Here is a 23,887-nt window from a genome sequence, read left to right as displayed (position 1 = left end):
AAAAATGTTGTATTATAGAATATGATTATTTAGATAACTCAAAAGAATCTACAAATCAATGAAGATATTTTTACATTAACTAATTCATTAAAATTCTGCTGCCTGCATTTTTCTATCCCATACATCACAGAGTTGTCTTGTATAGTCTTTGGATAAGATTTTCTTCAGCCTAAAAGTTAAAATGAAGTATTCTCTTAAAAGTTAATACTAAAACAAAGTAGTAAGTTCCACGTCTAAAAATGGTAGATTAGGACTTCATATTCTGTAAAAAAAAATTTTTTTTTACATTTATTTATTTTTGAGAGACAGAGAGAGACAGCGTGAGCAGGGGAGGGGCAGAGAGAGAGGGAGGCACAGAATCAGAAGCAGGCTCCAGGCTCTGAGCTGTCAGCACAGAGCCTGATGTGGGGCTCAAACCCATGAACCATGAGATCATGATCTGAACCGAAGTCGGACGCTTAACTGACTGAGCCACCCAGGTGCCCCAGGACTTCATATTCTATTTAAAATTGGATTTGTGAAGCACAGGTTAAAGCTTCATTAGAGTGTGTTTGCATGACTGCCTTTATATATTCTGTTCTTTTCAAAGCATTGGGAAGTACTTTTCGTATTTTATTTTTATTTTATTTTATTTTATTTTATTTTATTTTATTTTATTTTATTTAAAATGTTTATTTATTTATTTTGAGAGAGAGAGAGATCAAGCAAATGAGCGTGGGTGGGGGAGGAGCAGAGAGAGAGGAAGAGACAGAGAATCCCAAGCAGCGCAGAGCCTGATGCAGGGCTCAATCCCATTACTGTGAGATCCTGACCTGAACCAAAATCAAGAGTTGGACACCCAGCTGACTCAAAGTACATATTTTTAGATTTGCAAATAGCAGCCCTTTAAAATTTTGGAATTTTAGGATTTGAAACACATGTGAACCAACAATGTCATGAAAAGACATTTATTAACTCTCTGCCTGAACATAACCTGGTATAGTACTTTAAATCGTAACCCTTTAAAACTTTAACTTTAAATGACATATTGACTTGAAGATATGAAGAGCAGGAAACATAAGCAGTTGAGTAACACCTTGACATTAAAATGCAAAACAACAAAGGCACATCTTTTCAGGAGAGCAAGATAAAGACATCACTAAGTAAAGACAAACACAGGAGCTGGGCAAATCCCACTCTGGAATAAGAAGAGAAAGGCAATAAAATGTGTTATTAATCCAGGAATACTACATGCAGAGATGGAGACTTCACGAGAGATTCTAGAGTCTAGTGGTCAGGAACCCTACCCTGTCACTTTTTATTTGTGTTACCTTGGACTTGTTACTTAATGGAGTCTTGGTGACTCCATTTCCCTGTCTATAAAATAGGGATACTACTATTTGCTGCACAGGGTAAATGATAAAGATCAAATCGGTTAATACGTGTAAAGTATTAGAACAGTACCTGGCACTTAATAAATGTAATATAACTGTTAGCATTTATCTTAATTATTAGAGATAATGGTTTATCTACTCAAATTAGTGAATAAGTAATAAATGGTTTGGAACACTAATTAAACTAAATGGGATTTTAATTAATTAAGCTGTTTTTTGTCTGATTATCCATTGGAGCTGACAAATTATTATGTTCTGGAGGTAGTGGTAGAGAAAAGATTATACAGAAATTTCATCTTTAGTGATTAGCAATATGGAACGTGTCCTTGGTATGACATAGGTTTGGAACAAAGAACGTGAAGCTGAATGAATAGAAAAAGCACTTGCTACAAACAGCAAGACAGAAAAACAACTATATTCACTGAACACATACCATATGCTAAGCACTGATCTACCCACTGGGGTGCAATAAAATAGTCTCTTGCTTTATTAACTTTGGGTAGTTAAAACATCCACATTTAAAAACATCACTTTTGTGTGTGTGTTTTCTTTATCTAATAATTAATTTTTCCATTTTCTGTTTTTTTAAATTTCCTATTATTTTAACATAACTTCTGTTTTAATCTATTTATTTAACAAATTTAATTAAATATGATTTAATAAAGGAACAAGCTGTTCTTCATCTCTTATGCATGAAAAACACATTTTGAAGGTTGAAGGTAAAGGATTGCTTACATAGAAAAATCCTTATTTTTTTTTTTCTGCTTCAACTGTTAAACCAGGCAGATCTCCCTATGTTTTCTTAAGATATTTCAAGTCCCAGCCTCTTACTGTATTACCTTCCATGAGAAGCAGGGAATTTGGGGCAAAACTATTTCATTGCTAATATTTGTCACAATCTTTCAACTTACTGAGAAAATTCTTAAAACAGTATAAATTCTCATAAATGATTTACTAATGTTTTTGTTACCTTCTGATTTTATAGCTAGGAACTGTCTGAGGCCAAGCTACCAGATGCTGTCAGCAATCTCAGATAATATAAGCTTTCTTAAATAGTGTAGTGTTTAACATCGGGAAAGGAAAGCATTATCGACTGATGGACCACGTTCTAATTTTAGACCTTTTAAGGTACTTCAATCTAAAGTACTTGGGGCACCTGGGTGGCTCAGTCAGTTGAGCCTCTGACTTTGGCTCAAGTCATGATCTCGCGGCTCATGGGTTCGGGCCCCATGTTGGGCTCTGTGCTGACAGCTCAGAGCCTGCAGCCTGCTTCAGATTCTGTGTCTCCTCTCTCTCTGCCCCCCCTCCTCAAAAATAAATAAACATTAAAATAATAATAATAATAAATAAACTATCCGGTGGTGTCTTTACATGATTTAGTAAATAGTCACTTGCCACAGACAAAAGAGAGGTAAGAATTGTGTTCAAGGGCAATGACAATACCTTATGAACACAAACTAGGAGTAATCCTTTTTTGCAGTTAGATCTGTTAAAATATCATCATTGGAGGGCATAATAATCATTATTGTGTAGGTTGGCATGACAATTATTTGGGGCAGGCATGCTCCAGAAAACACATCTGACAGATCAGCCTAGTTAGTTGTTTCTGGGTACGTTTTGAAGCCAATACATCCAGGCAGAACTATCAACATATATTTTTGTTTAAAATTTTTTAGTGGGAGGATGAAGAGTGAATAGAGCATACTTAACATAAATTTATGGGTGAGCTTTGAGGGGTGACCCCTTCCCTCAAAATTATTTGGGTGCCAGTTGTAGCTTCTCTATTTTGAGATCAAGCTCTGCACCCAATTTTTTAAAGCAGATCAAACACTTAAAAGGAAAATGGTGCTATAGGTCCCTGTAGGCTGGAATAAGGCTGCCTCTGTTTCAGTAAGGATATGTCACAGTTTTCAGGAGTAGCATGAATCAACCTTGCCACCTCAGATTCTAATTAGAGTTTATTCTCCTGGGTAAGAACTCTCTCTCCTTCCCATGACAATTCTTCCTGTAACATATATGTACCTAAGAGAGCTGTTCCAAGAAACAGCCTCAGGCACATTTAGACAACCAACTGCTGTGTCTTGTCTGTCCCTTGTATAAAATCAGGATTGTGGATGGCAATCAGCAAGTTTCTGTTTTTTAAAAGTATGATGCTTCCCATCATCTATTACATTTTCCTTATTTCTGTGGCTGCCAAAATCCAAAAGTTCAATTATTGCACCTAGCTCACTCGGGGTTTTGCTTATCTCTGCTAGATCTCTACAGCCAAAGTTGTTTAGGTCTGCTTTTATAGCCTTATCTTGACTATGGATCTATATGTTATCTATAGATGTTTTTATGTTTTTATCTATATATCTATATGTTTTATCTATATATGTGTTTATACACACACACACACACACACACACACAGTGTTTTAAGTAACCTTAAATCCTTTGTGAATATGATTTTGTTTCAAGATAAAAATTATTTAAAAAGTGCTCCAAAGAACACTAAGTCTGGGCTTGTGACTAAGTGGTTGATGTGGTTCATGAGTTTTTCGACCATTTCATTGACAGTATTCATTCTTTAAGATTATATCTTTGGCAAGGTGTGAATTCGAACTTGTGTTAAGTAGCTTTTAAATACTGGGTATACCACTTGGGGCTGGTTGTTTTAATGGATCTATTTTCTTTCTTGGTCTCAGCACTGCATGGGAACATTGCCTGCTCTAACTCTCCAGCAACTTCTAACAGAGTTTAGAGAAGGGCCCATCAGCACACACTCAAACTCACACTTAGTAAGGGCAGAGTTCTATACTAAGGCTTTTGTTGCCCTTAAACTACTCTGTTTCTCAGACATTGCTGAACCTGTGTGTATCCCTTGGTCTTGTTTTAATTTCTATTGGTATAATATGTATAGTATCATCTGAATGAAACTTTGGTTATCCCAAACTGTTCATATTAAATAAGAGGTAACAATAGCATTATAATTCCGACCACTTTTGAGTGACTAAGAAAACTTACAGCGACTATTTTGCAGAGAAAAGGAAAATTTACTTTGAAAATTTTTTTTGAAAATGTTTTAATCCTAATGGAGGGGGTCAGTGTGTTTGTGTCTGCATGCTCTCGACTATATGTTTTAATTTTTAAATTAGAATACGAAGGACTCCAATCATTAAATGGCAAAAAAGATTGACCTTGCTGAAAGAAGCAATAATTTCATTTCATTAAATATTTGGACTTTCTAGATGCATGTTATTAGGCAATAAAAAAAAATCCTGTATGATTACCTTCTATATTTTTTAACAAAGCTCTAGTTGCACCTGTTGACATGGTTATCAATGTGGCTTTTGAAAAGTTTGTCCAAATGAACCATTCAGTGTTTCGATGTTAGATGTGCTTTTAAAGACTTGGAGCAGCATTGGGGCGCCTGGGTGGCTCAGTCGGTTAAGCATCTGACTTTGGCTCAGGTCACGATCTCGCGGTTGACAAGTTGAAGCTCCACATCAGGCTCTATGCTGACAGCTCAGAGCCTGGACCCTGCTTCAGATTCTGTGTCTCCCTCTTTCTCTGCTTCTGCCCCACTTGTGCTCTGTCTCTCTGTCTCTCTCTCTCTCTCTCTCTCTCTCTCTCTCTCTCACTGCCCCTCCCCTGCTCATGCTCTGGCTCTCTTTCTCTCAAAAATAAAAATAAACATTAAAAAAATTTTTAATTAAAAAAAAAGACTTGGCACAGCATTTTATCAAAGACAGCGGGTTAGAATTAAGAAACCTTTTCAGTCATCATTAGTTAAATTTCTCCTTTTTTGTATAATATGCAAGACAACTAATAAGAGTTGTAGCTTATGTTGAGTATTTTATATGGAGAGTAAACACTCTTTGATCCTGATATATTTAAGCAACTTCAAACCAATAAAATAATAACCATTTGAATGAGTACTAGGGCTTAATTAAAAATAATGATTTCAGGTTTATGGATTTCACTCTACTAGGGCAAAATAAAAGCATCCTCCAGTGATTGTTATTAACTTAATTTTTCTTAACATCATGGACCAATACACAGCAGCCAATAGTTTTGCTTTGGGAGATGACACATTTCCTTTCACTTCTAAGCTACTGGGTCATTTATGAAGTTGCTCAACAGTACACATTTTTAAAGCAAATGCTATGTATGCCAAGCAAATTACAATACAGATTTCTAAAGGTATATATAAAGACCTATAAAGATATGGAACCAGTAATTTATGTTGTTCAGTAATTTCAACGTTTAGAAAATTTACTTAAAATGTATCAGGGAATTAATCCCCACCCAATTTCACTATTCAAATATTTATTAACTTCATGTTAAAGTTTCATTACGTCTGCAGAGATTAGTGAGGGCACTACATCTGCAAATTTAAGTTTAGTTGTTATCATTAGAATCATTACATGTGGAACATAAAAGCGTTCTTATAGATTCTTATAAAGTTTTATGTGATATAGTGAGAAAGCACTAAATCCAGTGATAAACTTGCCATTTCTATCAGTAGCTTAAATGAAAGTTAGCATTATGTATGCAAAAATAATACTGAATACCTTATTTTGGTTGCTATTCACGCAGAAAAAAATATTTTGAAATCTTATCTCTTGGAAGAGAAAATGTATTTATTTTATTTTTTCTTATTAAAAAATTTTTCTTTTATGTTTTATTTTATTTTTGAGAGACAGAGAGACAGAGTGTAAATGGGGGAGGGGCAGAGAGAGAGGGAGAAAGAGAATGTGAAGCAGGCTCCAGGCTTCAAGCCGTCAGCACAGGGCCTGACGTGGGGCTCGAACTCACGAACTCATGAACTCATGAGATTATGACCTGAGTAGAAGTCAGAAGCTTAACCAACAGAGCTACCCAGGCGCCCCAGAGAAAATGTATTTCTTTACTGAAAATAACCCACCTATTTTTTTTTTTTTTTTTTTTTTTTTTTTGTAGTTTAACCTTATTCTTAAAGATTGATTTCATACTTTTCCTGCAGATATGTCTCAGGGTCACTGAATGACATTTTTAATATAATAATAGATTTTGCTTTTAATACTTTTGTTTCTGTGATACATTTTGTGATATTCCAGATTTCCTGGAAAATGCTTCATTTTAAACTAATGACAGTAGGGCAAATTATATTTTAGTGTAGATATCTCTATCAACCAGAATGCCTTCAATTGCAAATAAGGAACAACTTACTTCATACTCAGGTGATCAAAAGAGGGACTTTCTTGGCTTTCATGAATATAAAGTTCAAGTAGGTAAGGTAAACTCCAGCAGTATATTGATTTTTTTTCAGTTTTTTTTTTTTTTCTTCTACTGGTGTATTCATAAGTAAGGGCCCAGAATGTCTTTTTCTCTTTGCTATGATTTCTGCAAGCTTTATTTTACCGTTGGCCTCCCCTGTGGACCTGATTGGAGCAATACTTTCTCTTGTTTAGAGTCAAAATAAGGGAGCCCTGTCCCAGCTTTCCAAAAGAGAATCCTGAACTTGACTGATTGGACCATTTTACTTCTTTTGCCCAAACTTGGCCCAGCTTGTATCCAATAGAATGGAATGTGTTGATTGGCTTAAGTCATCTGATACTCTGCCTAGAGCTAGTACAGGAGAAGTTCAGCTTCGTTGGAATTAAATGAACTATGTGAGGAAGCATAGATGCTTTAAAGAAAAACCAGGATGCTATCAAAAAAGAGGAAGGATACTGGGTAGGCATGAACAAATGCCCACTACTATGTCTTGGGCATTCCATGTTAAAAATTAATTTGCTTTTTTCAGTTTTAATATTTTATTTACTTTAAAAAAATTATTTGCTTTTTCTAGGATTATTTAAAAGTTCATTTTACTTTTTATTTTTGGTTTACAAATGCAGTGATATAAACAATAGAATTATTCAGTTATAGCTTAACAGTTTAATGAAGTATTTATTCGCTTTTGCAAAGTAAAACATGAGATGCATGTTTTCAATATTTTGGAGTTATATGAGAGTAAATTAAAACATCACCAGCCGCCTCAACTCTTTGTGGAATGAAGTGGTTGTGAGACACCTGGTACATTTAAATTTTAACCTTGAATAAAGGAGAAATGTACAAATCTATACAAATCTATAATTTTCAGGAACTGAGTAAAATAAAGGTAATGGTAAACTGTTAGCAGCTGTTTATTGGGTGCTTACTGTTTACCCATGAGAGTTCTCATTTCTGTGGAGGATTCTAAACAGTTGTCAGACAGGAAGCTGCTTTTAATTATTTTTTTAATGTTTATTTATTTTTGAGAAACAGAGAGAGACTGAGCATGAGTGGGGGAGAGGGAGAGAGAAGGAGGGAGACGGAGACACAGAATCCGAAGCAGGCTCCAGGCTCCAAGCTGTCAGCACGGAGCCCGACACAGGGCTCGGGCCCATGAACCGTGAGATCATGACCTGAGCTGAAGTCAGACACTCAACCGGCTGAGCCAGTCAGGCACCCTGACAGGAAGCTGCTTTTAAAAGACAAATACAGAAGAAGCGAAGACAAACAACAGAAGATAGTATATGACTTGGTACTAAATTGTATGGAGCCAACAATGTATTAGAGGGAAGACTGGAATTGGCCAAACTCTATTAGAAAAATTGACAGAGGTGGGGTACCTGGGTGGCTCAGTTGGTTGAGCATCTGACTTCGACTCAGATCATGATCTCGTGGTCCATGAGTTGAAGCCCCGCGTCGGGCTCTGTGCTGACAGCTCAGAGCCTGGAGCCTGCTTTGGATTCTATGTCTCCTCTCTGCCTTTTCCCTGCTCTCTCTCTGTCTCTGTCTCTGTCTCTCTCAAAAATAAATAAGCATTAAAAAAGAAAAGAAAAGAAAAATTGACAGAGGACTTGAGCCAGGCATTGAAAAGGAGATAAGGGGAAATTCTCCCCTGCAAAGGTACACTTAAACTTGGTGAGTTCAGAAATATTGGTGAGACAAGCTCATCTGGAAAAATGTCAGAATATATAGTAAAGGTTTGCTCTTAATATGACTATGAAGCAAGGGTACAAAAAATCTTGATCTTCAGCTGTGGTCTATGAAAACTGACCTTCAATCATGGTTGGTAAATAGTTTACATGTTTTCTTGGTTATGTATCCATGAGGAGCTGAAAGCAGGGATTATGGTAGATCTAGTGTGAATACAGTATTTTCAGTGGTGTTTTTGATTGCTAGCAATACCCAGATATGATAAAATAGTGTCCGTCAAATATACTGCTGAAGCACATGGCAGTATAGTATAGTAGAAAAAGCATGAGCTTTAGAATTAGTTATATGTATGTTCAAATCCCAGCTCCACATTTTGAATAGTGTGGAACTTAATACCTGTGAATGTCTATTTGCTTGAGTTGTACAGAGATCTATTACTTACTTCACTGGAAAAATCTTTACACCTAAGAGAACACTTGCACATTCTTCATCAAGCAGTTCATGATAATTCCGTCACTGTCATTAGGTAGAGCTTCCCTGCTTATCTCTAGCGAATGGCTTAGGAGAAAATGGAAGTCAACTAATTCCTCAGTTACTAGATAAAAGCAGGGTGTTCTCTGTGACAATCCGATCTCAGTTGAAGGGAACAGCTGAGGGGAGTGGAAGGAGCACTGGGTTTGGAGTCTCTGGAGTTCAGACCCTGATTGCACCATTTGTGAGTATGTCTTTGGGTGAATGGTTGCCAGCTACAGTGTTCTCTGTTAAATGACCCCAATAGCACAGTTGTGGGGATCAAACAAGATGACATGGTAAATATTCCATAAAGTAGAACCCCCTTCAAAAGATTTAAAACATTAATCATTTTAATGTCATTTAATAGTTTAGCTATAATCCTTTAAAGGGGACCTTTGGAGAGAAGAAGGTGGTTAAAAATAACCCCTAGTATCTTAACCTTGGTAAAGAACTGCCAAGTTCAAATCACCTTAGAAAATTCATATGGTATTTTAATTAATAAAATTCCTTCTTCACTACCAAGCAAGTGTATAATCGTATCTATTGTTCTTTTGCCCTAACTACACCCCCAGAGTACACAAAATAGTCTTTATTTTTGTGACTACAATTAATACCCATTGTTTTTTTTTTTTTTTTTTAAATCCTTTGCAGCTGTGCATTTACGTTATATTTAGGGACATAATTTGAATCATCCTGACCTTAAAGCTGGGTGATAATTTGGGGATTCTTCCCAGCCTTGTCTCTCATAATGCTAGTTCAAAGGAAGAAGATGATACATGGTATCTGGGATAGTAGCTAGAGGAGTAATTACCAACCTGTGCTAACTACTGTCTGATGAAGAGTTTCCTAGGAAGTCATGGCTAAGTCTACTGAAGAATTCTGCTCTGTGAAAAAACCTAAATCTTGATACTGACCTTCCTGCAAAAGACAGAAGCCTTCATCAGAAGGGGAATTCTACTTTTTTTTTTTTTTTTAATTTTTTTTTTCAACGTTTATTTATTTTTGGGACAGAGAGAGACAGAGCATGAATGGGGGAGGGGCAGAGAGAGAGGGAGACACAGAATCGGAAACAGGCTCCAGGCTCTGAGCCATCAGCCCAGAGCCCAACGCGGGGCTCGAACTCACGGACCGCGAGATCGTGACCTGGCTGAAGTCGGACGCTTAACCGACTGCGCCACCCAGGCGCCCCTTACAAGTTCAAACCCAGTGCTATCTATAACCATTTTCATATTCTACTGTTGGAATTGGGTATATAATTTGTTGATTAGTTTTCTAGTGGATATTAAAAGTATATGTAGTACTCTTAGAAAACTGGCAAAAGGCACATGGCATTAGGGGTATTATAAAGCTTTAAAGCTGTAATTTTCAAATTCTCTTAGATTATAGATTGCTCCATTTAAGCAAATATGCACGAGTGACCTACTTCACTCTTTCCTTCTTATAAATGCAAAGACTTAATCTTTTCCAATTGCAAAATACGATGAAGAAGGGTAACACATGACTACCATATTAGGTTGCTTTGTCTTTGTGTTTTGTCAAAATTATATGAAAATAACTGTCTAGGATATGAATTCCTTTCCTAAAAACAAAGGAATCAGTGTAGAATATGAGTGGTAAGAGGTTGGCAAGGTAAACCATGGTCAGATCATGTATGACCTTGTTGGACATTGTGTCAGCTAGCAATTGCTCATAACAAATTGTCTCCAAACTCAGTGGCTTAAAACAGCAATAAACTCTACGATCATAACACTTTCCGTGGATCAGGAATTTAATAGTGGCTTAGCTATGCGATCATGGCTCAGAGTTTTTCATGAGGTTGTGATGAAAACGTTGACCATCTGAAGGGTTTCCTAGGGCTGGAAGATTCACTACCAAGGTGGTTTTTCACATAGTTGGCAAGTTGGTGCTAGTTGTTGGTGGGAGGTCTCAATTCCTGCTCACCCGCTTCTCTCCACAGGCTGCTGGAATGTCATCGTGACTTGGCAGCTCATTACCTCCAGAGCAGGTGATCCAAAAGAGAGCAAGGCAATAAGCCAGTCACTTTTAAACCCTAGTCTCAAAGTCATACACAATAGTTTCCACCACAATCTGTGCACTGAAAGTGAATTACTAAGTTGGCCCACACTCAAAGAAAGGGGAAATAGGCTTTACCTTTTGAAGGGAGGCATGTCAAAGAATTTGAAGACATATTTTAAGACCCCTGCAGGCATAAAAAGGAACTTGGTTTCTTTTTTTGTTGTTGTTTATTTATTTATTTAGTTAGTTGTTATTTATTTATTTATTTTGAGAGAGAGAGAGAGAGTGAGCACAAATGGGGGAGTGGGGGCAGAGAAAGAGGAAGAGAGAGAATCCCAAGGAGGCTCTGTACTGTCAGTACAGATTCTCACGAATCATGAGATCATGACCTGAACCAAAATCAAGAGTCGGACTCTCAACTGACTAAGCCACCCAGGAGTCTCGGGAACTTGGTTCCTGTTCTACTTTATTCACTCACCCGTTTAAATATTTATTGAACATCTGCTCTGTACTGAGAATTGCTTTGGGCATTGAATAAGGCCTCTCAGAGAGGGTGATGCTTATATCAAGGCCTGAAAGATGAGAAGGAAAGGGTAAAGCAAGCATCCCTGCATGAACTGTGTCCATTTACCTTCTATTCTCTCCTTAATCTGTGTAACTGGCCAGTCCACCTGGTGGTGCACTCAGTCTCTGGGTTAAAATTTCCTCAACTATAAAATGATGAGTTTCCTTTCAGCCAGAACATTTTCATCTATGAAAATATGGCAAGTTTTTTAATCATTAAAAATTATTTAATAAGTTTAGCTGCATAAGACCAAGAGTTAAAACAGGTAAAATAACAATGACTAGCGTTCAGAGATACACCATTTGAAATTTCCATAATCACTGTCCACTCTTTTAGCTTATGCTTGATCCATGAAATCACCTAAAGTATATCTTTAGCTAGGTAGTGATGTGAATTTCAGTTTTCTTTGTTATCTGTCTGGTTAAGAATTTAAAATGTTTTTAAACATACATAAATATAAATATATATAATTTTTTTTTAAAAATAATTTTTAAACCTGTAAAACATGTTTTCAGGATGCATTCTTGCATTGGCTTTTACTCATCTTTGGTAATTTTGCTTACTCTTCTTTTACTATTCACTAGATTTGTTATTAGGCTCGGGGAACAGAATTCCCCAAGTGAAATGTGTACCTACAGCAAACGCACTGAGAATTCTCATACAAACACCACATTTCTTGAGAGATGGGGAAAATGCAACCAGAAAAGAATAGCAAATAACATTTTCTTTTCTGTAGATCTACTGTCTTGATTTCATTAAGGCCTCCTAATTTCTTCTCAGATCTATATGCTTGAGCCAAAAGTACCTTTTTTCATGGTACTAATTGCTCGCTCTTTAGTGATCTGATAGCACTTTTTTTATACTTCTTTGGAAATTAGTATGTATTGAGCCAACCATATATATATATATATATATATATATATATATATATGTGTATGTATATATATATATGTATGTATGTGTATATATATATATGTATGTATATATATATATGCATTAGTATATATATATATATGCATTAGTATGCATTTGCTCAATAATATGTATTGAGCTACAGATGGTCCTATATATGTGTATTCTGTGAACTCTGTTATATTTTCTGTTCATGAGGACATAAACAATACTATATTCATATTCATTACTCTCAAGACATCTCATCTAAATGCCTAAGTAACAAACTGTGGACTAAACCTGGTGCTATAAAAAGACCCTCTGAATTGAATAGTAACATTGACTCCAGTTAATATTAGAGTAATTTGATATGATCAATCTTTCAAGTCATCCAATTGATGAATCTCCGTTTGTGTAAGGAGAGAATAAGGTTATATGTGGTGATAGAATTAAGTCTGAAAAGTTAAGATCTTAAAAATTGCTAATGATGATAGTTCTTAGAATTTTTTTTTATTTTGGTCCTTGTCCAAATCATTGATTCTAAATCATTTATTGCTTTGCATACTGACATTATTTGTCTCTGTATAATTGCTTTGAAATGATATACAAATATCAATAGATCTACTTATTTTAAAAATGTTCTGAAAAGCTTCAATAAATCTACATTTGATAGGTAGATACATAAATAGTAGCTCATGTTCATTTAATTTTCCCAGATAATCCAATTACCTAAAGAAATTCTCACCAGCAGCTGAAATCTGATTACTGAGTTGTAGTTATAGCACTAATAAAAACAGGGAAACATTTTTTGTAATATTACAAGGGTTTGAATTCTTGAAACAGCATAATTTCTGGATTTAAGAAGACTGTTATAACCTCAATAATATGAGAAATATTATTCAATATGATCAATCTTTAAGTAGAATATAAATACATAAGTACTAAATTAAATTGTAAAATATCAAAATCATATTAATATTCCTAATCCTCATTTCTCAGCTGGATTATTGTAAAAACCTTATTACTACTTTTCCAGACTATACTCTGGCCATTTTCCAATTCATCCTCCTCAATCCTGGTAAATTAATCTTTCTTTTTTTTTTTTAAGTTTATTTATTTTGAGAGAGTGAGTGAGTGTGCACACGAGCAGGGGAGGGGCAGAGAAAGAAGGGGAGAGAGACTCCCAAGCAGGCTCTTGCAGACTCAGGGCTTGAACTCACGAACTGTGAGATCACGACCTAAGCCAAAATCAAGAGTGGGATGCTTAACCCACTGAGCCACCCAGGTGCCCCAAATGAATCTCTTTAAAATGGAAATGTGATCGTGCCAAACCCCAGCTTAAAACCGTGATTCCCAAGTCTTCCGAATAAAATTCAGACTCCTTAGCATGACACATGGGAACTGATTCCTGCCTGTGTCAGCCTCCTCCTGCTGCTAGCCACATTGAGTTATTTGCAGATCCCTAGATGTTCAGTGTTTTCTCATGGGGTTTCCGCTGTTTGAAGTCCCTTTCCTGCATCTATGCCTAACTTCAGTTTTCGTGATTCAGTTCAAACCAAATCACTCCCCTTGTCTACCAAAGTGTCACTTCCAGTGACTTCCCTTGGATATGATTTCCTTACCCAGTTTAGTTCTGTGCTCTTCTGTGTTCTCTTTATATCCCTCATGTAACTTTTCTTTCTTTCTTTCTTTCTTTCTTTCTTTCTTTCTTTCTTTCTTTCTTTCTTTCTTTCTTTCTTTCTTAAAGAAACGAATTGTATATGTGTTCACTGAACTGTAACATAGTAGTTTTCTCACTTGCCCATCTCAGTCTCTGGACTGTGAGCTCCTAATTAACAGGAACTTTGCCTTTCCTCTCTGAATCACTATGCCAAACACAATGCCTAGCAGTAAAGAGTCACCCAACACATTTTTGTTGAATAAATATACATGAGTGGCAATGGAGACGAATAATGTTAAAGTATTTAATAACTGGTTGGTAGAGGCACCTACTGGTCACGCTGTTAATTATCATAACAGCTGATAATTTGGTGCTTGTTAGCATCCTCCTAGTATCAGCCCAGGTTGTGGATCTCTTTGACTTTTTTATACCAACAAGAAGAAAATACATATACTTTTATACCTACCTGCAGCCAGACTATTTTAGAAAGGCATGGAGACATAATACATTGGAAAGCACCTGGAAGCATGGACACAGGCCAGTAATCCTGTGTTATTAATCTATTTATATGCAGAGATAAAAGCTTTCCTGTAAAATTCACAGTGCTGTTAAAAGGCTGCAGTGCCCTGTCCCAATTACCCAGAGGCATGTTTCACATTTTCTGGCGGAGTATTTCTTGTTAAGTAGTATCAGGAAGTTAGGGAAGGATAATTTCCCACGTCTTTAGGACCTGTAGTAAATCTTTATTGCTTTCTTACTTCACATATTTGTAACAGTAAATAGCTCCCTCCCTCCCTCGCCTAGCCAAGATGTTGTTTTGGCTCAGGCTTCCTTCGTCTTTTAAATGTACTATCGCAAATACTACAAAATCTGATTAACCCCGTACTTTCATTCGTGTCTTCCACCACCCCAAACCACAGTGGGTGTGGTCCACTCAGTGTTCACCAGAGTGGACGCTCTGAAACGCAGATGTGATCACGGCCCTTCCTGCCCTAAACCATTCATTTGCTCTGCATCACCGATAACAATATTCTTCAGGTAATTTCAAAAATTGAGCCTTTTAAAAATTGCAGGTGCTTTGGCTTCACCCATGGAGACTCCAGTTCAGCAGAGACACTTTCACTTCACTTATTAGCTGTGAGATTTTGGCCAAGTTACCCAACTCTCTGAGCCTCAGCTGCCTCAGTTCAAGTGGGGTGAAGAGGGATGCCTGGGTGGCTCAGTTGGTGGAGCATGGGACTCTTGATCTTGAGGTCATGAGTTTGAGCCCTACTTTGGATGTAGAGTTTACTTAAAAAAAAAAAAAAGGATATGGCAGTACCAATGTTGCAGCAATATTTTAAGTATTAGAGATAGTATTAGGCCATTTAATGTGTCATTCAAACTGAAACACTATTAATTATTACTCCAGGGTACTATACATAAACTTAGACATAAACTTAGACTGTCCCAGACAAACAGACACATACATGATCACAGTAATTAGAGGTGACATCGAAATCATCTCTCATAGTGAATAGTGTATAGCAGAAGTTCAATAAATTATTTTTATTGTTATTGTTCTTCATATCTGTATCCCCTATACTGCTGAAAGCCCTTGCATGCTGAGGTGGTGGCACCAGGCACAAATGGGATTCATAATGTACTCTAATCAAGATCCTGAATGTTTGTCCCTGCCCTTTCTCCCCTCCCCTATATGCTATATACTGATATTTCCCCCTTTTCTTTCTCTACCACTAACCCACTATTAACACCTGCAGAGCCCAGGGCATGAATGCAAAAGAGGCCCGCTTACAATATACTTTTTTTTTTTTTAAGTTTATTATTTATTTTGAGAGAGAGAGAGAAAGCATGAGTGGGCAGAGGGGCAGGGAGAGAGGAGAGAGAGAGAATCGCAAGCATGCTCCATGCTGTAAGTACAGAGCCCAACTTGGGGCTTGATCTCATGAACCGTGCAATCATGAGCTGAGCTAAAATCAAGAGTCAGATGCTTAACAGACTGAGCCACCCAGGTGCCCCTACAATATACTTTTTTAAATTAAAAGCTATATATCAAGTTAACTTTAAATAAGTATCTCCTATCTTCCTATCTTGACAAATATATCTTTATAACAATATGACAGGTCCAAATTTAGACTTCTCAGAAACCTTGGAGTTCCACACAGGATTGTGGCTGGTGGCGGGGTGGGGGTGGGGGTGGTGCTGATTCTAAACCCTGGCCTACAGCGGGTTCCTCTTCTTGGCCCATCCCTGGATCCATCCTCCCCATAGAGCATCATGTGTAAAGGTGTGAACACCCTGACCTGCACCTACTACTCTGACCTTCCCTAGCAAACAGCTCCTGGGGTGTCTATTAGATTCCTGTTGCTGCTGTAACAAATTGCCACAAATTCAATGACTTAACACAGATATTGTTATTTTATAATTTTAGAAGTCTGAGATTAGGTTTAGGACTAAAACCAAGGTGCTGCCCCTGCTGGTTCTTTCTGGAGGCTCTAAGTAAAAATCTCTTTGGATCACGTCCCCTTCTTCCAGTTTCAAAGCCGGCAGTATGGTGTCTTTTCTCCTCTCTGACCTCCTGCCTCCTTCTTATAAAAACCCTGTGATTATGTTACACCCAGCTGAACAATCCAGGATAATCTCCCCACCTCAAGATCCGTAACTTAATCACACCTGTAAAGTTCCTTTTGTCATATAAGGTAACATCTACAACTTCCAGAGATTAGAGTGAGGACATATTTGGGGGCCATTGGTCAGTCTGTCACACGGTGTGCATGGCACAGACCTTTTGGAAAATGAACCCAAAGAAGTCTGAGCAAGCACTGGAACCATGCTGGGGGCTGCTTAGTCAAGGATTATGGGTAACTTCATGCCTAATGTGTGGTCTGGAAGCAGGAGAGCTGCAGGATCAGGATGGACATGTCCCTTTGGGCCTCTGGATCCCTACCCTGTTCAAATAGAGGAGGCCCCCTCTAAAGCCCAGGACCCAGGGTGGGAGGCTAAGAATGGTACATTTTTTTTCCCTATTGATGTGGCAACCATGGTCTATCTCCCTTTCTCCTGATCTACATCCAAGATTCTGTCAGAGGAAAACATGTAAGCAAAGTGTTTTACTCTATTAAAAGTTCTGTTTCGTCTTTTTTTTTTCTTTGCATCCTGCCTTTTCCTTGTCATGAAAGAGCCCCATTCCACACCCACTCATTGTTTTTAACCACACTCACTGGCTTTCCCTTCCTTTGAATCTCTAATTCCGTCCTTCCGCCACCTCTTCAGTGTTCTTAAAATACCCAAGATTTCACCTGTTTGCTATGTTTTAAAAAAAAATATGCTATCCAACTACCAAGCTATTCCTGCATCCTACAAAATTGTCAATTCGTTCCTTTGACAATATTTCTTAGTTTAAAAATTTCCTCCTCTTTTGAAGTCTGCAGATTTTCTTTTGTAATCAAATTTAAAATTTCTTTTCTTATTCTACTTCCATATTCTGTATTTTTATATTTTGCCAGATCTTGGCCATCTTAAATAATATTGCCACACTTAAGCGATGCATATAGAAGAATTTTTCAAAACAGTTATTTTTTTCTCCTTTTATGGTTTTGAAAATCCCTTGTTTTTGCTTATTCTCATTAATGCATAGAATTTTTCAGGGAATCAACAACGCGTAAGGCTCTGACATTGTTCTGAGAGAATTGTTAGATTTAAGAGTTTATGTAGTGTCCCATGTTTTCTATTTTTTTACGAAGTCTGTTTTTAATGCGGTGTTACCTATTGCAAAGGATCTGATGAAAAGAAAATCTGCCAATTTAAACTTAATTTTAAACTCAAGCTGTACAATTTCAGTGATTCTTTTAACTGTGACTATGTAATAATGTTATAATATTACCATAGTATATGTTTCATGAAGGCAGATGTCTGTCTTATTTATCAGTGTATCCCAGTGATGTCCCAGCTACCAGTGGCTGGATTTTAGTAAATTACTGAATGCATGAATATGGGAGTTAATGAATGATAGAATTTCAGAATGGCTTTAAAAATAATATAAAGATGTTCAGTATAAACCATATTACTTCAATCAGAATACTGAAATTTAGATTTTTTAAAAAACCTTTTCAATTAGATTTGCAATCACTCCTAGCCTATTACGGAATGAGTAATAATGTATACCTTTAAAAGTGCTAATTAAACTGCATACATTCAAGATAATGGTGGCCTGTTTAAATAGTTTATGATTTAATAAAGTACAGAAGATAGGGGTCCCTGGGTGGCTCAGTTGGTTCAGCTTCAGACTCTTGATTTTAGCTTAGGTCATGATCTCACCGTTTGTGAGTTTGAGCCTTGTATTAGGCTCTGCACTGACACCGTGGAGCCTGCTTGAGATTCTCTGTCTCCCTGTCTCTCTGCCTCTCTCTCTCTCTCTCTCTCTCATAAATAAGTCAATAAACATTTTTTAAAAAAGTATAGGAGAGGGGCATCTGGGTGGCTCAGTTGGTTAAAGGTTTCGGCTTCAGTTCAGGTTGTGATCTCGCGGTTGTTGGGTTTGAGCCCCACGTCAGGTGCTGTGCTGACACCTTGGATCCTGGAGCCTGCTTTGGATTCTGTGTCTCCCTTTCTCTCTGCCCGCCCCCAACTCACACTCTATCTATCTCTAAGAAATAGATAAACATTAAAAAATTTAATTAAAAAAGTACAGAAGTTACTATATAAATATTATTTTATAAATACACTACATATAATGAGAATTTATATGTATGCCATAGGATTATATTAAAATTCTAAATATCTTTAGTTTTAACAGGGTTAGGTAATGGGAAATGTAAATCTCTAGAACTGAAATGAAGATAGGGAATTTGGTAAATATTGTTTCCATATCACTTTGTCCTCATTCTTTTAGGAATTACGTGTAGGAATTGGTTCACTTTGATTATAGCTAGTTTTATAATAGTAAATATATGTATACTACATTGTGAAGGTGTGTTATATGTATCATCATTTCAAAAGTTTACTTCATAGTATTCTCTCTTTCCTTTTCTGGTATTCTTCCCTGGTTTAAACTTTACAAATGATTAAAGATGTCTTTTTTATTGTTGTCCTCAGAATGGCTTCACTCCTTTATACATGGCTGCCCAAGAGAACCACATTGATGTTGTAAAATATTTGCTTGAAAATGGAGCTAATCAGAGCACTGCTACTGAGGTAAGACCATCAACCCAGAGGTTCAAATTCTTTGATCTTAATGTCCATATTCTTTTTATCCAGCTGCAAAGGATCTCCATTATCTTGTCTAAAATATGCTAGAATGTTCATGGGGTGCCTGGGTGGCTCAGTCAGTTAAGCATCTGACTTTGGCTCAGGTCATGATCGGGCTCTGTGTTGACAGCTCAGAGCCTGGAGCCTGCTTCAGATTCTGTGTCTCCCTCTCTCTGCCCCTCCCCTGCTCATGCTCTCTCTCTCTCTCTCTCTCTCTCTCTCTCAAAGAAGAAACATTAAAAAATTTTTTTTAAATAATAAAATATGCTAGGAGTGTTCATGTTACTTGTGTAATGTACAATGATGGCCATGAACAAAGGACCCAGTGCACACAGTTGAATGAGTTTATGCCTTGATTTGGGATTCATGTCAACTTATTCTTACATGAACTCATGCTTCCATCAATTTGCCATTCTCTAGGTTTTGGGAGTTTTTATACTATTTTAAAATCAGATTACAGTAAATCCTATCCATCTCTTTTCATCTCTATTGTATCTGTTAGGATCCAATTTAATTCTCTAAATGAACAATTTTTAATGATCAGAAATTATTCATAGGTATTTGTGTTAGCACAATTTTATGAGGAATGTGTGACAAAAATAAAGCTGTTCACATTTTCTGAAGCACAAATTATGGCATATAGTTGTATGACTATAATTATAGCAACAATTAAATAGGATGTTCAAAGTCCATTTAGTATCAAAATATTCAGGACATCTAGATATAAGAAAGGGTTAGAGTGGGCCAGTTTAGAACATCACTTTCCTTTTCAAACTATGCATGTCCTCCAAGAAACAGACTTGCTTTGTTATTTTCTTTCTCATTTTTGCGTAGGCACGTTAAGGAGCAAGTTCAGTGGTTGCTTAGAACTGTGACTTCTAAGTGATCCTCCAGAAACCCTTGAGTTTGGAGAAACTGTCTCCAAACCACCACTGTGAGGTGGTGCCTCGTGGGGCCAAAGCTTGGAAGTGAGTGACACAGAGAAGGGAAAAAAGTTCCACTGGGTCATGCCACTCCTCACCCCTTTCAACCAGATTATGCAGGCTGTGTTTTTCCTTTCTCATATTTTGTGCCTCCACTGGTAGAACTTTAAAACTCCTGGCTTGGAGTGAGAGATGGTTGATAGATGCTTGCCCTCCAGAAACTAAGTTGGTAACTTTTAACGTCTATTAAGGACTTCCTTTCTTTCTGAACGATTAAGTCTTTAGGTGAAATAAACATGAATTCCTTTCTATCCTGCCCTGGGGGAAGAGATCATCATAATCTATTAAATCCATTTCCAGTCCCTTTGGCAGAAAACTTTTTATGGAGCCAATTGCAATAACTTTCTGACAGCTTATTCTCATTACTTAAAAAAAAAAAAATCCCAAGAAACCACTGTTAATGGGGCCATGTTTCTTATTTGTTTATGACGGGAAAACACAACTGCCCAATGTAAAATGATTTCAAGTTCTGTATTTAACACACAGATTTGACACTCTTACCATGTGGGTAAAGTGTGATTTTTATGATTTGAGGCCTTTTTTTTTTTCTTTTTTCCTGAGACACTATTATGTCAATGAGTAGCATATGACTATCTTCAGGTAAATCTTGAGTAACTATGTGAGACTCTATCTCTGTATCAAGACAACTGAGAAATGTACCAAAATAAGGAAATCTGTGTCTGTTTTATTTTAGTTTCTTGAATGCAGAATCACTTTCCCCAAGAAACCATCACAGTCCAGAGTTCTAGTCACCAGATAGATTTATTATTTCTAGTGTATGGTTTAGAGAAATTCTGCTTGCTGGTATTCATAGCTGTCTCAAGGCTCCTTTGGTGTAGCTCTCTGTAGCATTTCAGTCTGGTTCAGAAATATCCCTTTGTGTACACTGCATCAGCAGAGGCCATGTTGCACTATGATTCTCAAAAAATGAAAACCCTCTCTGATTTCTACACAAAAATGCAGCTTTTGCAAGTGAATCGTATGAGGTTTGAAGCTTAGCTTAGACATGTGTATGCTTGTTGTTTAAGTTTTTAATCACTTAAATAACTAGAATTAATTTTTGACTGACTGGACATCTATAAGCTTAGTTGATTAATCCCCCCCTCCCCTTTGCTGGCCCCAATGATTATCAAGTAACACGCATATGGACATTCCCTTTTAGTCTCTCGTTCTGTAAAACCTACCATGTTTCCAGGGCTTTAGGACTGATTACTGTTTGATATTTTATATTGTATTGCCAGATACCTTGTACAGTCTTATGTGCACACGTGTGAATATGCCTAAAGAAGACATTTCCTCTGAGCCCAAAAGTAGCCCTAATTTGTAAAAATTAACTACTAATCAAGACATTGTGACCACTCTAAAAAGCAGATAATCATGAGATTATTCAATACTTCCATGAAACTCATGTTTGAAAATAAATCTTTAAATATTTGAAATTTCCCATAATTATAGCAATTAGCATTGATAAATAAACGATGAAAAATGAAGCTACTGCATTTTCATATGGGTTTCCTTTTTCATGGAGTTAGTTGAGGCGCTTGAAAAAACCACTTCAAATATTCACCCCTCCCTCATGAGGCATAGAATAGAATGAAATCCATGTGGTAGACATTGAAAGTTAAATTCTTTTAGGGGAATTCTCTGTCCCTCCAGTACTAATTTTTTAACTCTTAACTCTCCTTCTTCCTGAACATTACCAAAATTGAAGGCTAAAAACCTTTTAATTAGGTTCTGTACTGTCAGCAAATACCTTGTCTCTAAGAAAAAACGAAAACAAAGTTCATACTCTTTTCATATAAACTATCACAGTGTTGCAGGGGATAATCGAATATGTATATGACAATGAGCCTGTTCTTTCTTTCTGAACAGAAAACTTAATTTGTGCCAAAGTTCTAAATTTAGGCTACTATTTTTCATTTTACAATGCTACATGTTGTATTCTCCCATTCTATTAAGTAATGTGTTTATTTAAAATTCAATTCTTATTAAAACAAATTCAAGTCTTTTTGCGGTAGTGCTATAGGAAATCACTTTTTCTCAAAACCCTACAGTTTAAAAAAGTTATCATTGAAAACAAATCGAGTAATTAGATTATGGTAAATTGCTGTTGTCTCTAAAATGTAATCATTAATATACAATCTCATTGTCCTCATCTCTTCTATGAATGGAAACTTCTAACTGAGACTTGTTTTCAAGCTTTTGTGGAGTAAGGGAGGTTTTAAAATACACAGAGCCTAGGATATATATGATATATATATAGATTTTTTTCTATTTGTCACTTTTCTACTAATTGAATACTTGTTTCTAGAAAGAAAACATAGTTTCCAAATTTACAAGCATGGTTATCCATCTACCCCTAAAATTCCTTTAACTTTGATGATCTGTGCTATTGTTTTATTTTTTTTTTAACTTGTTGCCAAGTTTAGAATTAAAAATCTGTTTTTTCATTACCTAGCACATTGTATCTAAATGATCTAAGTAACATAAAATTCAATGAAGTATAAAATTAATGAACTAGCCTTATTTATCAAAAAGTTTTAGGTTACATTATGTTCCAAATTTGCCACATTAATTGGTAATAGACCATTCCATTGATAATTATTATTGTTCTCCCCTAATCGATACAGAGACATTTAGAAGCTTGCATATTTAATTACAGAATTTATTTCCCTGTCTTAGCTACTGTATCTTTGCTTCTCAATCAGACTTGGTCTCTCTTATTCCAACCCTTCCCACTTTTTCCTTTTGATTAGCCTGTATACTTAACGTTGGTTCCGATTTTTATTTTCCCATTCTAAACATACATTTAAGTTCACCTTATGTGAAGTATGCTTTGTTAGGGAATGCAGATGTTTTTCAAAATATTTAGAACAGAAGCTAGGAAAATAATCTGATGAAACCAGTCCATAGTACAGCATAGGACAGTTGATCATCTGCTTTAATCTTCACAGGAATATTTGATCCCTTTGCTTTTCTTCTCCATCTTAATTCTTGTTTTAAACATTAGAGGCATTGCTTACAGTTGAATCCCATGCTTCCAAAATTTAATTGAGGGTTTTTCCTTCTATTTTGCTAGGATGGCTTTACACCACTAGCTGTGGCACTCCAGCAGGGACACAACCAGGCAGTGGCCATCCTCTTGGAGAATGACACCAAAGGGAAAGTGAGGCTGCCGGCTCTGCATATCGCAGCGAGGAAAGACGACACCAAATCTGCCGCACTCCTGCTTCAGAACGATCACAACGCTGACGTACAATCCAAGGTAAAAGCTGAACACATTTGTGGACAGGAACTCTCCGGCTGCCAGCTTCCTCCTGGGGGATGATACAGAAGTAGGCCATGGTGATAATGCAAAATTACTTCCGGTCATCCTAAGAGATAAATTACCATCGGAGGTATTTCAGAAAGAAGGGGACCGGCTGTTGGGTATAATAACAACAAAATTTAAGATAATTGTCTCTTAAAGATGGGGTTCAGCTTTTTAGAAATCTGCTTACTTATTCTATTGGTATGGAATAAGAAAGGTATGGAATAAGAAATGGAATTAGAAAGGTAAAATTGTATTGTATGGATAGCATTACGGATGTCTTTTCTCAGTAGAATGTATTTTGGAACAGCGTATCCAGTTGCAGTGAGCAGATTGACCGTTTACTTAATTTTGCACTGTGTAATATCTTCCCTCTTCTTCCCACACAACACTGCTTCAG

The 23,887-nt window shown here is 36.6% G+C and overlaps 1 protein-coding gene across 50 annotated transcripts in view; it reads left to right on the top strand.

Annotated features, from left to right (window-relative positions):
- The window catches only part of ANK2 (ankyrin 2), a 682,786-nt gene that overhangs the window by 519,069 nt on the left and 139,830 nt on the right, over positions 1 to 23,887 (top strand). For all 50 annotated transcript variants that reach the window (XM_045469598.1, XM_045469715.1, XM_045469646.1 and 47 more), the window contains 2 exons: positions 19,042 to 19,140; positions 23,257 to 23,442. In XM_045469598.1, coding sequence (XP_045325554.1) covers positions 19,042 to 19,140; positions 23,257 to 23,442 — 285 coding nt within the window. The remainder of the gene's footprint in view (positions 1 to 19,041; positions 19,141 to 23,256; positions 23,443 to 23,887) is intronic.

The sequence above is a fragment of the Leopardus geoffroyi genome, chromosome B1, assembly GCF_018350155.1.
Source record: "Leopardus geoffroyi isolate Oge1 chromosome B1, O.geoffroyi_Oge1_pat1.0, whole genome shotgun sequence".
In the NCBI taxonomy this organism is placed as follows: Eukaryota; Metazoa; Chordata; class Mammalia; order Carnivora; family Felidae; genus Leopardus; species Leopardus geoffroyi.
The sequence above is the reverse complement of the archived record's forward strand: the minus strand, read 5'-3'. Positions and strand labels throughout refer to the sequence as shown.